Source organism: Perissodus microlepis, chromosome 14 (assembly GCF_051167445.1).
Source record: "Perissodus microlepis isolate ML-2025 ecotype Zambia chromosome 14, ASM5116744v1, whole genome shotgun sequence".
Classification (NCBI taxonomy): domain Eukaryota; kingdom Metazoa; phylum Chordata; class Actinopteri; order Cichliformes; family Cichlidae; genus Perissodus; species Perissodus microlepis.
In genome coordinates, this window is record NC_140474.1 from 35191673 (window position 1) to 35205182 (window position 13510).

Genomic DNA, 13510 nt, shown 5'->3' on the forward strand with positions numbered 1-13510 from the left:
CTTAACTACACTCTGTGGAAATTGTTGACATATCCTGGTTTAGTAAATCAACTTTAAACTACTACTGTTAGATAAGATAAGATAAGATAAGATAAGATAAGATAAGATAAGATAAGATAAGATAAAACTTTATTAATCCCTCGGGTGGGTTCCTCTGGGAAATTCGGTTCCAAATAAGCACAGCACCGACAGAAGTTATAGAGTTACAGAATATTATATATACACACACACACACACACACACACACACACACACACATATATATAAATACAAAGACATATATAGATAAAAATATACAAAGGGGATAAATAGAATAAATAGGAATAAAATAAAAATAAAAATACAAGTGGATTGCACATTTCAAGTATGGAGTCTATTGCACCGTTGACTATTAACAAAAAGTATTGCACAAAGGTAATTGCACAGTGAGGTGAAGAGGCACTACAGCTTAGTTGTTCCCCCCTCCTTTGTCCTCCTGTTTCCCCTCCCTCTCCCCTCCAGAGAAGAGTTAAACAGTCTGATGGCGTGTGGGACAAAGGAGTTTTTAAGTCTGTTGGTTCTTGTCTTGGGGAGAAGCAACCTGTCACTGAACAGGCTCTTCTGGTTGTTTATGGCCGTGTGCAGAGGATGCCCAGCATTGTCCATAATGTCCAGCAGTTTCTTTAGTGTCCTTTTCTCTGCCACTGTCACCAGAGTGTCCAGCTTCATGCCGACCACAGAGCCAGCCTTCCTGATCAGTTTTTCCAGCCTGGATGAGTCCTTCTTTGCTGTGCTGCTCCCCCAGCACACCACAGCATAGAAAAGTACTCCAGCAACCACTGACTGGTAAAACATCCTCAGGAGCTTCCTGCAGATGTTAAAAGACCTCAGCCTCCTGAGGAAGTACAGTCGGCTTTGGGCTTTTTTTATACAGGTGCTCTGTGTTGCATGACCAGTCCAGTTTGTTGTCCACCCACAGCCCGAGGTACTTGTACTTGTTGACCACCTCCACCTCCTCCCCCTCTATCTGAACCGGCAGTGGACCTGCTCTGGACCTCCCAAAGTCCACAACCAGTTCCTTAGTCTTTGAGGTGTTGAGTTGCAGGTGGTTTGTGTGACTCCATGCGACAAAGTTTCTCACCAGACTTCTGTACTCCTCTTCCTGATCATCCCAGATACACCCCATGATGGCTGTGTCGTCTGCAAACTTCTGAATGTGGCATAATTCAGAGTTGTAGCAGAAGTCAGAGGTGTACAGGGTGAAGAGAAGTGGGGACAGCACAGTTCCCTGTGGTGCTCCTGTGCTGCTGACCACAGTGTCAGACGTGATGTCCTTCAGCCTGACGTACTGTGGCCTGTCGGTGAGGTAGTCGGAGATCCAAGCGACCAGGCAGGGGTCCACCTCCATCCTGTTCAGTTTTTCCTGAAGCAGACAGGGCCGGATGGTATTAAAGGCACTGGAAAAGTCAAGAAACAGGATCCTGACCGTGCCTTTTCCCCCATCCAGGTGTGAGTGGGCTCTATGCAGGAGGTACAGGATGGCATCCTCCACTCCGACACCCGCCTTGTAGGCGAACTGTAGTGGGTCCTGGGCATGTTGTACCTGTGGTCGGAGGAGGTTGAGGAAGAGCCGCTCTAGAGTCTTCATAAGATGTGACGTCAGTGCCACCGGTCGGAAGTCATTCAGCTCATTGGGCCGGTTCCTTTTGGGGACCGGGACGATGCAGGATGTCTTCCATAGGGCGGGCACTCTCCCCAGTCGCAGACTGAGATTGAAGACTCGTTGTAGCGGCTCCCCAAGTTCAGCAGCACACGCCTTTAGCATCCTCGGACACACCTTGTCTGGACCTGCTGCCTTTCTGGGGCGAAGCTTCCTCAGTTGTCTCCTGACCTGATCCACTGTGACACTGGGAGATGATTGGAAGGAGGGGGGTGGAAGATGTCTTGCTGTTGAGAGAGGGATTGGAGGAGGGGGGTGTCATCATAGTGTCAGGAAGGGGGGGAGCGAGGGAGGAAGGAGAGTGGGGAGAGGGCTCTGTAGTAAAGGTGAGGGTGAGGGTGGGGGGGTTATACCAGTGTTATACCAACTGTTATACCAGTTAAAAACAAGTTAAGTAAGTAAAAGTTAAGTAAAATAAAATCCAGTGATCTATTTTGAGTTGTTTTTGCAGTACATTTTGGGTCCTTATGGAATTGCACTGTTAAATTCAGTCAGCCAAATCTCTGAATCTGAGCAGCAGTGGCGGAGTGTGGGGGGGGGGGGGGTCTTACTGGGCTTAAGCCTGGGTTGTTTTTTCAGAAGCCCGGGGTCTTTTGGAGTGTAATTTTTCATAGTTAGATGCCTGGCTGACAACTGTATAAAACAAAAACTACACACATTATTCGAAGCACATAGCATATATATTATGCTTTGTATGTTGTTCAGTATATTTCTGTGCAAAACAAGAGGAATTTCAATACACAGCAGTATATTCACAGTTTAAACCAGATATTTACATACACTTTATGGAGAAAACACAAGAACATTTTTTTTACTGTACAACATCAATTTAGAGTAAACTTGTTTTGTTTTGGATAAATAAATATTGAAGTATCTTTTGAATTAGTTAAATGTCAGAATAAAGAGAGACAGAGCTGTCTATTTTTATCACTTTCATCAAATTTAGGAGTACATATACACTAAGTTTATTGTTAAGAAAACTGCAGACGATTCCATTCTGAGCTGAAGAAGCTTCTGATAGGTTCGTAGAGTCCATGTGAGTAAATTGGTGGCACACCTGCAGATGCATATAAGGCAAAACACAGAGCCTGTTTCTTTGAAATGGGAAAATCAAGAGATGTCAACCAAAACACCAGGAAAAGAATTGTGGAGCTCCATAAGTGTGGCTCAATTTGGAATACAATTTGGTGCCATTTACAATTAAGAAATACAGATAGTTTCTCTCTTTACTCTTAAAGTTAACAAATATGTTTTTTATATTTATCAATCTAAAAAAAATAAACATTTAGTCTGTGTAACGGTGGCACGGCAATGTGAAGGGGACCAAATGGGAAAAACAACCACACGAGCCTTCACTTGTTTTCAAAGCTTTGAATATATTTTCTCTTTTTTTGTGGTACAGAGGTTTCGTCATGCTCACCAGCAACACATCTAGAAAAAATCCCCTGAGCCTCTCAACAAACCCCTCCTTAAATAGATGCTGGTCATACCATCACCAATAAAATGTAAAAAGGTCTTCCCACCCCGACACAGCCCAACTACAAAAACCTATACAGTGAAACATTGCAGTTATTTTGACACACCTCACAAATATCTGATTACAAAACCCCCCCAGCTAAACAATATCCCAACTAACTAAATCAAATCAAACTGAAAATTCAACCCACTCCCCCCTCAGCTCTCATCAGATGGTTCAACCCACTATCAGTGGGTGATTGGTAAACTCCTTTCAGGTGAACATCATTAGGCCATAATCATGTGTGCACTCCATGACTAAGGCCTTCAGGAAGTTGACTTCAAGGGAGAGAGAGAGAGAGAGAGAGGTTAATGGACTTCAAAACAAAAGCATAACAAAATCAAAACTTCCTATTAGACACTGTGAGTGCGTACATCATATAGTGAGGGCGATGCTCCCCAGCACCCTCACATTTCTCCCCCCCCCCACACCAGGCTCGCCAACACAGTTGCGAGACAAAAAGTCAGCCACTTTATTCTGCCTTCCCGGTCGATAATGGATGATAAACCGGTATGGTTGTAGAGACAGGAACCAGCGTGTAATCCGGCTGTTTGTGTCCTTCATCCGCTCCAACCACTGCAACGCCTTATGATCTGTCTCCAAGACGAACTCCCTCCCGAGCAGGTAATACTTCAACGTGTCAATAGCCCACTTCACGGCCAGACACTCCAACTCTACTGCTGAATACCGGGTCTCCCTTGGAAACAGCTTTCTGCTAATAAAGGCCACTGGTCTCTGGTTCTCTCCCACGCCCTGCAACAGGACAGCTCCAATTCCTCGATTAGAAGCATCAGTTTGTACCGTAAAAGGCAAGTCAAAGTTGGGACTCTGAAGCACAGGTTCACAACACAGGGCCTCCTTCAAATCTATGAAGGCCTTCTCTTGCTCCTCTCCCCAGACCAGTTTAGATTTTACTGTACTGGTGAGATCTGACAAGGGTGCCGCCCTCTCTGAAAAGTTTGGAATGAAGCGTCGGTACCAGCTCAATAGTCCAAGGAAAGACTTTGCCTGTTTGCGGGTGTGAGGTCTCTCCCTCATCCGGATGGCTTCCACTTTATCTTTGACTGGCTTGATTTCACCGTTTCCAATGTTGTAACCCAGATACTCAAGCTCCTGCTTTGCCAGGGTACACTTTTTGGGGTGTATCGTCAGGCCGGCTTCCTTGATTCTTCCAAACACCGCCTCCAAGTGAGTCAGATGTTCCTGCCAGGAAGAACTGTGAATGACAATGTCATCCAGGTAGGCCGCAGCAAATTTTTCCATACCTGCCAACACTTTATTCATTAACCTTTGGAAGGTTGCAGGCGCTCCATGCAGGCCAAACGGCATCCTAGTGTATTGCCACAACCCCTGCGGTGTTCTGAAGGCAGTCAAAGGCTTTGCAGCATCCGACAACGGCACCTGCCAATATCCTTTACATAGATCTAACGTAGTGAGGAACTTTGCTTGCCCCACACGTTCGATCAGATCTTCCAGCCTGGGTAGAGGAAAAGCATCAAATTCAGACTGTGCATTTACCTTTCTGAAGTCATTGCAGAATCTGAGGCTGTCGTCCTTTTTTACCACCATCACAATAGGATTGCTCCATTCACTGGTGGAGGGCTCAATGACCCCCAACTCCAACATCAAAGCTACCTCCTTCTCCAAAACAGGCAGCAATTTTTGCGGAATTCTGTACATTCTCTGCCTTATTGGTGTTCTTTCTTTCAGACGGATGTCATGCTCCACAAGATTTGTTGCCCCCGGTTTCTCCTGAAAAAGACCCGGTGGAATAATGGCACGCAATTCTTCCTGCTGAGATACAGAGAGATGGGAGAGGTCAAGAGAGGCCGCGTTAAGCCCAACAGGAATAAACCCCTCAACCATTTCATCCTCCTCCGCCACTGTTCGCACCAACAACTGCTGTTGGATTGGATTATCCCGGGTTTTCCATTCCTTTAGCAGATTTAGGCATCTGGATCTCATAAGTTGTTGAACTCAGCTTTCTTAGCACAGTATATGGACCTTGCCACTTAGCCAACAATTTGTTTTCAGCAGTAGGAAGTAGTAAGAGTACCTGCTGTCCTTGGCTGAATGATCTCTCCCTTGCTGCCCGGTTATAGCAGGCCTGTTGTCGCTGCTGCGCCTTCTGCATATGCTTCTTTACCAGTTTGGTGTTTTGCTCCATTTTCTCCCTCATCTGGAGGACGAAGTCCAAAACACTCGTCACCTCTCTCCTCGGCTTCACCCAGGATTCCTGCAGAACATCCAATGGTCCTCTCACCTGCCTGCCATAGTCTGATTTGAGGTTACAATTAAAAAAGTGTTTTTATCTGAAGAGTATGTAAATATCTGGTTTCAACTGTATATTTGATGATGTTGGTGTTTGGCTTGATTGTCAGCACAGAGAGGGAGAGAGAGGAACAGAGAGGGAGAGAGAGGAGCAGAGAGGGAGAGAGAGGAACAGAGAAGAACAGAGAGGGAGAGAGAGGAGCACAGAGGGAGATGGAGAATGAGGACAGAACAGAGATGGAACAAGAGCAGGTGAGACACGCATGTTAGTCAAATGGTTGTTTACTAAAAGTATCACCGTATCATAGGTACTCATGTATCTCGTACCTAGTGTTTCTTTTTAGGTTTGTTATTTTTCAAATTCTATATTTATTAAGTTATGCAGGCTTGTTTGCACAACAAGGCTAAATAATTACATAAACGTTTCTGAATCTAAATAGTGGACTTTGGTAGAATTAAAAAATAAGTGTAGTGCAGGTCTATGATGATTTTTAGTGCTACTATCATCTAGTTTTGATTCTGGTTCTGTTTTGGTTAAATCCTAAGTAGTCCTGATTTTGAACTGTTGTAGTCCTGTTTTAATTCCGGATCAGTTCTGGGTCTGGTTGAATTGGGGTTTAGTCCTCGTGTCTTGACACAGCCCTGACTTTGTTCTGCCTTGCTGCTTAATTAAAAAACTAATTTAAGGTGTCCTGCATATGTAGCTGTTGCTGTTCTGTGAGTCTATGGTGCAAGTGGCGTGATATGCCCATGTAGAAAGGACAGCACTGTGACGCTGGACTTGCCCTTACTCTGGGCTCCCTCTTTATTCTGGCAACTGGTACAAAGAAAACAGCACACAGTCGTCATTAACAGTGTGCAAAGCAACTGCAACATTCAGTTCTGTTAACAAGAATTAGAACAATTACAATCTCATAGAGAAACATTAGAGCTGAGTGCAAGTCAAAAAGCACCCGACTAGCTAATGAGTATTAGCTTAGCATGCTAACTAAAAATGCTACTCGTGAATAAAGTTACTACCCATGCATCAAAATGCCTGTAACTTTCAGGATACATGCTAGTACTGCTTACAATCAAAATACATGTTGACAATTACCACTATAAGAATGTTTTCATTAATACACATACAAAATTGACAACAGTATCGCTCACAAGCACCTACCACCAGCTTGGGAGTATTTTCCTTTGCTGAGGCATGCGCTGTGCAGCAATTTGGAACCTTAACAGTTGCAGTTGCTGTGTTTGTCCACCAGGTGGCTCCAACTATTCACAAAGCACATCAATTTTAGGAAATTCATTAAGCTATTTTCTTACTCTGTTACACATATGTGATATATATTTTCCCCTATATGAAGTCATTCTTTTTTGAACAAAACTCAAAACAGCCTATTAATCTTTCAGTCATTTCTAACCCCCCCCCCAATCCCACATGCATACTACCCTTTAGGGCTAAGCCGCGGGTGTATCAAATGTCTGCCTCCGCCTCTGCTGAGCAGAGACTGTCGTACTGCACTGCGCACTTCTGAGTTCACCCTGCTGCTTCTATCAGCAGTCACATCATCTGAGGGGAACCAATGACCTGCAGGCAGTCCTACGCTATGACGTTGCTTCCATCATGTTTGACAGTAAAAGCGCAACGGATCGCTATTTATTCAAGTTTGAAATTCGCGTTTGTAAAATAGTTTAAAGTGTCGTCAGAGTCCTCAAAAATTGTGCATAAATCACTGTACACAAGCGTTTGTAACACATTTAAGGGGAATTTCACTCTGTACAGCTACAACGGGGAAAAGGCAAAGGCATTTTTATCAAAGGCGCAATTAAATAAACCGACATTATTTCACAGTACAACAACTTTATTATACATGTTTTGTTTGTTTATATATTAATTTTTTATTTGTTCATTTATTTATTTTTGTTTATTTTTCCCTGCATGAACGTGATTTCTTTTCTATTTTTAAAAAAATTTAATAAGCAGACTTAATTAACGTGATGAGTTTTCGTTATGGCTTTCAGTTGTTTATACTTGTTGTTTTTAAAGAGACGAATTAATGATCAAAAAAACATTACATATTACAATAATTCAATAATCAAAATACTTATGATTAGAAACTGCGAAACTAAATAAGAATTATTATTTTTTAAAAATCTGATAATTATAGGAAACTTATTCTGAATAAATAAAGCATAAATGTTTATCACTCCGCGTCGCCTGCGTGACCCTGGGAGTCAAGGTGATGAGGATGACGTGTAGCGCGGCAGGTATAAAAGCAGAAGCCAACGTTCGAATTTGGTTTTCACATGAGAGTGCGAGCAGGAGGTCTGTTTAATAGTGCTGTGAAAACCTGTTTGTTTCCAAAGTTTTAAAGCTTTGAAGAAACCAGGATTCAAAGACCCAAAAATGAGCTCCGGTGGAGTACGGCGTGAGCGGTACCTGCTCTCCATTGGTGTCACCCGTATTCTTGATGAGCGCTATGGTAAAGCTTAGTAAGCTAATAAGTATAATAGAATATTTAAGCAAACAAATACACCTTAGACTGGCCTTTCATTACTTTAAAGTGAGGAAGATTTCATGAGTGTGAACATTTCAGGTGAAATATGTCAAACTTTAGAAACTTCAATTTTGGGCAATTTTGGTTTGAAAAATGCTAAAAAAAACCCTCAAAACACTCAATTTAATGCACGCGCCATGGAAACGACGTCAGTCATTAGAACCTGCGGGAGGCTGACGTCTGACGTCAGTGCGGTCATCCTGGAGTCCTGTTTTTGTATGTGGAGGGTTTGAGTTTACATGTTTTAGCAACTGGCCCTGAATTAGACGATAAAGTTAATAAATTACGAATCTGTGTAGAAGCATGATGGAGCTGTGAGAGTTCACAGAGGCAGTCGTTGCGTTTATAAAGCTGGGAAATTTTGAGGGAGGTTAGGGAGTCCTCGGAGATTTGGCCAAAATTTGATCTTGCACACATTATGTGCAAAATCAGTTATAGCTACTGATGCTGAATTAAGTATATCATATTTATGTGAGTGCATTGTGTATTGCCGTGTCTGTACAGGTGTCCAGATGTATGTTATGTGCTCGGTGAGAAATCGAAACTGTGTGCATGCAATAAGCAGGTTGGAGGTTTCTCACCTGACTTTAGCTGTTTTATTTTCAACAGACTGATGCTTAAATAAAATAAGAATAAGTGCTGAACATGAATTCATTATTAAACATCACTGAAACTCTATGCAGCCTTACTGACAATGTGTCCATAATTCACAAATATTATGGATGACATTCATTTATCATGAAATGTTAAAGTAGTAGTAAAGTTATTCTTTACTATGAGTTGTACATTTTTAATTTACATGCAGCTAAAATGTGAATTTGCAAATGAATTCTATCATCAGGACATTTTTACTGTCTGAACATGCTAACAAGCAGAGTTTGGTGCTGTGATCTTTGGTTTAAAACATGAAATTTAGTCATTTACAGTGCAAAACCATTTTTCTCACCTTCTACCAATCTTAAGGCTTTCATAAAGAGTGAGTTCTGCTGTGGGCCTCTCATTGCCTGTGTGTAGAAATAGCATATGATAATATAAAGCCATGTTTTGACATTTAAATCCGTAATTTGTCTGATTATGTCACGATTAACACAGATGATCTTTTTGTTTTCTCGTAGCTGAGCTGGTGAGTCCTGTCAGCGTACGCCAGATGTTCATCTCTAACCTGAGGAACCGTCCTTTGAGCCCCAGCCATGTGGACTCTATGAAAAATCTGGTCCTCTCGTTAAACCATAACCTGGTTACAGGGACGGAGGCGTTTCCTTATATTGCCTTCAGGGGATTCTTTAACAAACTGCTGCTGACGACACCTTTCACCCATGTGCCAGAGAGTCAGTTGGAGAACACCACTCCATCTCCTCCTACCAACTCACCAGCTGGTTTAATGGTGCTGCCTGCAGGGTCCCACCTCCATTCACGGTTCCTCACACCTCTGCTTCCAGAGAAGGCAGATCTTTCTGTCCTGAAGGCAGATCAGAGGAACTGCGTCTGCACCCTGGATGTCGACGGCGACACCATCACCAGAGTCATTTCCACTGTGTATTGCACAGAGGAAAGGGAAATGACAAATCGATGGAGAGTTACGGACTGCACCTCTGACGGCAGAGTAATCATGTCGGTGCTCTGCCAGTTTCTGAAGAGGTTTACACAGGGTGCAAAGAGGAAGCCTGCAGAGGAGGAGAGCAGCAGCAGGAGCCCCACTCCACCAAGGAAACGTCTCCGGAACTCCAAATTCCAACACTTCATCCACCCCAACCCCCTGAGAGGAGCAGAACGATGGAGAGGAGGAGGCAGCAGAGCCTGAGGATGAAGTTCAGGGTGCAGAGCTTGAGAGTTCTACAGTTTCTGCTCCGACCCTGCAACTCCTCAAGAGACTCTTTCAGCTCCTAATAGCGGCTGCTATGGAGAGAAACCCCACTCAGTTTCAGCTGGATTCAGGATGTCATCGCTCTCCAGTGCAGTATCATGCAACACCTATCCATCAAACAGAAGGCCTCATCAACAGAGTGGCACTTTGAGAAGCAAATACACAATCAAGTGGAACATCAGAGGACATGAAAACTCAGGCCTCATTAGAAAGGACTTCTTCCCCTGACCCCTGCTCTAAAGCTTGCAGTACACCCAGTGACTCCCAGGGGGCCTCTCTTTCCAAGGACAGCCCATCAGGGCTAGTTCTTTGCAAATGCACCGTGACACCATGTCAGAACTGTAGGAAACCTAATGGACCTCTGGAATTGGTTCAGCCTCCCAGAGCCAATGGACCTGTAGACTGTAACAGTGCCTCAGATTCCTGCAGGCAGGCTGAGCTACAGAACAGACTGAAGGCTGGGAAGACGCCATCAGCTTCTGCCTCTGGACTGGTGAACCACATAGGAACAGAAACGGTTAAGAAGGAACCCGAGAGCACTGTAAATGCATGTGCCCAACAGAACTGCCCCACTGCCCCCACGATATGGCCCCACAGTGGCCAACAGAACCACAGGAGCCAGACAGAGCCCCAGGAGGAGTGTGTGAGCACCGATGAAAAGCCCTCCTTCTCAATCACCAGCAGTTCCTTCACAGATGCACCATCTAGAGGCAGCCAGGAGCACGACACAGTAAAGTTTGGATCAGCACCTACTCCAGGTACACTGATAAGGATTTTGAAATGGACTCAGGCGCAGGCCAGGTTTTTCTGTTATGCGCAAGACGGTGCGTTTATTTACAGTGAGTACAATCACCAAGTGGCTATTTACAATGTGCAGGGGAAAGGGGTCCGGGTCGCCAGGGTCCGTGGGGAAACAGGGATAGGGGAAAAGGTGCTCCACACTCTCTGTACAAAGGCTCCAAGTCCTCCTCCTCTGCCACTCCTCTCAGGTTCCAGAAACGATGCTGATAGCTCAACGATCCAGCGCAGACTAGCGTAGACCCGCCATCTTAAGTAGTGCAGCAATCAGCTGGGATCAGCGGCCGGTGCAGTGATGAGCAGGTGTGTGGGCCAGCAGCGGGAGCCCGCAATGAGCGTCGCCGCAGCGAGAGAGAGAGGGGGAGAGGGAGGAGGGAGAGAGCAAAAAAACCCACAAACATATTGCCTAATAGAGGGTCGACCAGCGAGGCACAGGGACCATGTCCTTCAACGCACATATTAAACAAATATGTAAGACTGCTTTCTTCCATTTGCGCAACATCTCTAAAATTAGAAATATCCTGTCTCAGAGTGACGCTGAAAAACTAGTTCATGCATTTATTACTTCCAGGCTGGACTACTGTAATTCATTATTATCAGGATGTCCAAAAAACTCACTGAAAAGCCTTCAGCTAATCCAAAATGCTGCAGCAAGAGTACTGACAGGGACTAGAAGGAGAGAGCATATTTATCCTGTTTTGGCTTCCCTTCATTGGCTTCCTGTTAAATCCAGAATTGAATTCAAAATCCTGCTCCTCACATACAAGGTCTTAAATAATCAGGCCCCATCTTATCTTAATGACCTTGTAGTACCATATCACCCTATTAGAGCACTTCGCTCTCGCTCTGCAGGCCTACTTGTTGTTCCTAGAGTATTTAAAAGTAGAATGGGAGGCAGAGCCTTCAGTTTTCAGGCCCCTCTTCTGTGGAACCAGCTCCCAGTTTGGATTCGGGAGACAGAAACTATCTCTACTTTCAAGATTAGGCTTAAAACTTTCCGTTTTGCTAAAGCATATAGTTAGGGCTGGACCAGGTGACCCTGAATCCTCCCTTAGTTATGCTGCAATAGACGTAGGCTGCTGGGGGATTCCCAAGATGCATTGAGTTTTTCCTTTCCAGTCACCTTTCTCACTCACTATGTATTAATAGACCTCTCTGCATTGAATCATATCTGTTATTAACCTCTGTCTCTCTTCCACAGCATGTCTTTTATCCTGTCTTCCTTCTCTCACCCCAACCGGTCACAGCAGATGGCCGCCCCTCCCTGAGCCTGGTTCTGCCGGAGGTTTCTTCCTGTTAAAAGGGAGTTTTTCCTTCCCACTGTCGCCAAAGTGCTTGCTCATAGGGGGTCATATGATTGTTGGGTTTTTCTCTGTATCTATGAAGCGCCTTGAGGCGACTTTTGTTGTGATTTGGCGCTATATAAATAAAATTGAATTGAATTGAATTGAATTGACATACACATCATCAGAAATGTCATACTGGTAGTATATTTATTTGAAACATGTGTATAGTTACTCCATTTTTGTATACTTACTATTTTAATGATATATAATGCATATTGCAGAATGTAACAGCACATATGTGTCAAAAAAAAGACTTTTTTCTTTTTTGCCATCCCATTTGATCTCCATGCCACCCTCATACCACCCTAAGAAGATTTCTCTCGATCCACCCCTGAGTACTGAGTATGTAAAAGTTCTTCCAGAAGTAACACAGGGAAATGAAGTGGAACGGAAGTAAGTTCACACCACAGTGTGTGGCTGTCTTCTTTTGAGTAGGGCGTTGTTCAACTTTGCAACCACTAGAGTGCAGGATGCCTCAATCTGCTTTTATTACTGAATGAGACCGACAGTGTAACTGTGCTGCGACCCAGTGGTTTGGGAAAAGTACTTGATACGAGTTAGAGGGCTGAGGAAAACATGTAGGACTTTAATCATCAATTGAAGACCATGTCAAGTCTTACATTTAACATTAAGCTTCATTCGGCTTTAAATTTTCAGATTTTCTTTGATAAAACATTTTAAATGTTTATTTGATTTTAATCATAGAACACCTGTTCACAATGGCAGTCATCTCAAAACCTTATTTAACGAGTTAATGACCCTAAATTACAGAGAGAGAACCCCCCAAATCAGACCATCCACTATGACCAGCACGTGGTGATGTAGGGGAGGATTGGAAATGGATCAGAGATCAGGAGCTGAATCATACCTTAACTATACTTGCACAGGCTCACGCTCCTTGGGGACATCTCATGATGAACTAGCAGCCCCTCTCTTTCACCATCCATGTATTTTTATGCTACTGTGGCATGTCAGTTACCATATCTTCTTTGTTTGTGTTTGTTTCTTTTCTGTCTATTTCACAATACCTTTCTGTAAATATTGCTGAGAAACACTAATATGTAATCAGTAAATAAATGACTGAATCTGATTAGGAAGCTAAAGAGTCATTAATTCAGTGAGTGATGTCGCTACTTTTGTTGTTTTCAGTAGAATGGCATTCGTAATGTGTTGCCATTTTCTGCTTGTTGCCATGGACCCAAATGTAACCATGGAAACCACAGAGGGAAACGCAGGAGCTGGTTTTACTGATGATACTGCTATCACATCTGAATGATAGCGGAGAGCACATGCTGCAGGAATGCACTGAATCAACATCTGGTTCAAAGTGTGATTGACTTTCATGGGCCAGCTCACTTTTTACGCTGCTAGTTAGTAAAACATGCCAAATTAATCCCATTCAGCTGTTAACATTTTACCCATGTTATGCTGTTAGTTGTCCAGCGTTTAGCTATGTAGGCAGCTCAG

The 13510-nt window shown here is 43.7% G+C and overlaps 1 protein-coding gene across 1 annotated transcript; it reads left to right on the plus strand.

Moving 5' to 3' along the window:
* The first annotated feature begins 2110 nt into the window (after positions 1 to 2110).
* Positions 2111 to 13133, plus strand: LOC146374317 (uncharacterized). Its single transcript, XM_084951396.1, has 2 exons — positions 2111 to 7960; positions 9151 to 13133. The coding sequence occupies exons 1-2, from the start codon at positions 7885 to 7887 to the stop codon at positions 9834 to 9836; spliced, it is 762 nt and encodes a 253-aa protein (XP_084807522.1). The 5' UTR covers positions 2111 to 7884; the 3' UTR covers positions 9837 to 13133.
* The last annotated feature ends 377 nt before the right edge of the window (positions 13134 to 13510 follow it).

Excerpts from the sequence above, each read along its gene's own strand:
- LOC146374317 (XM_084951396.1), top strand. The coding sequence starts at position 7,885 with ATGAGCTCCGGTGGAGTACGGCGTGAGCGGTACCTGCTCTCCATTGGT. Across the intron at positions 7,961-9,150 it reads TATTCTTGATGAGCGCTATG|CTGAGCTGGTGAGTCCTGTC; the intron begins GTAAAGCTTAGT and ends GTTTTCTCGTAG.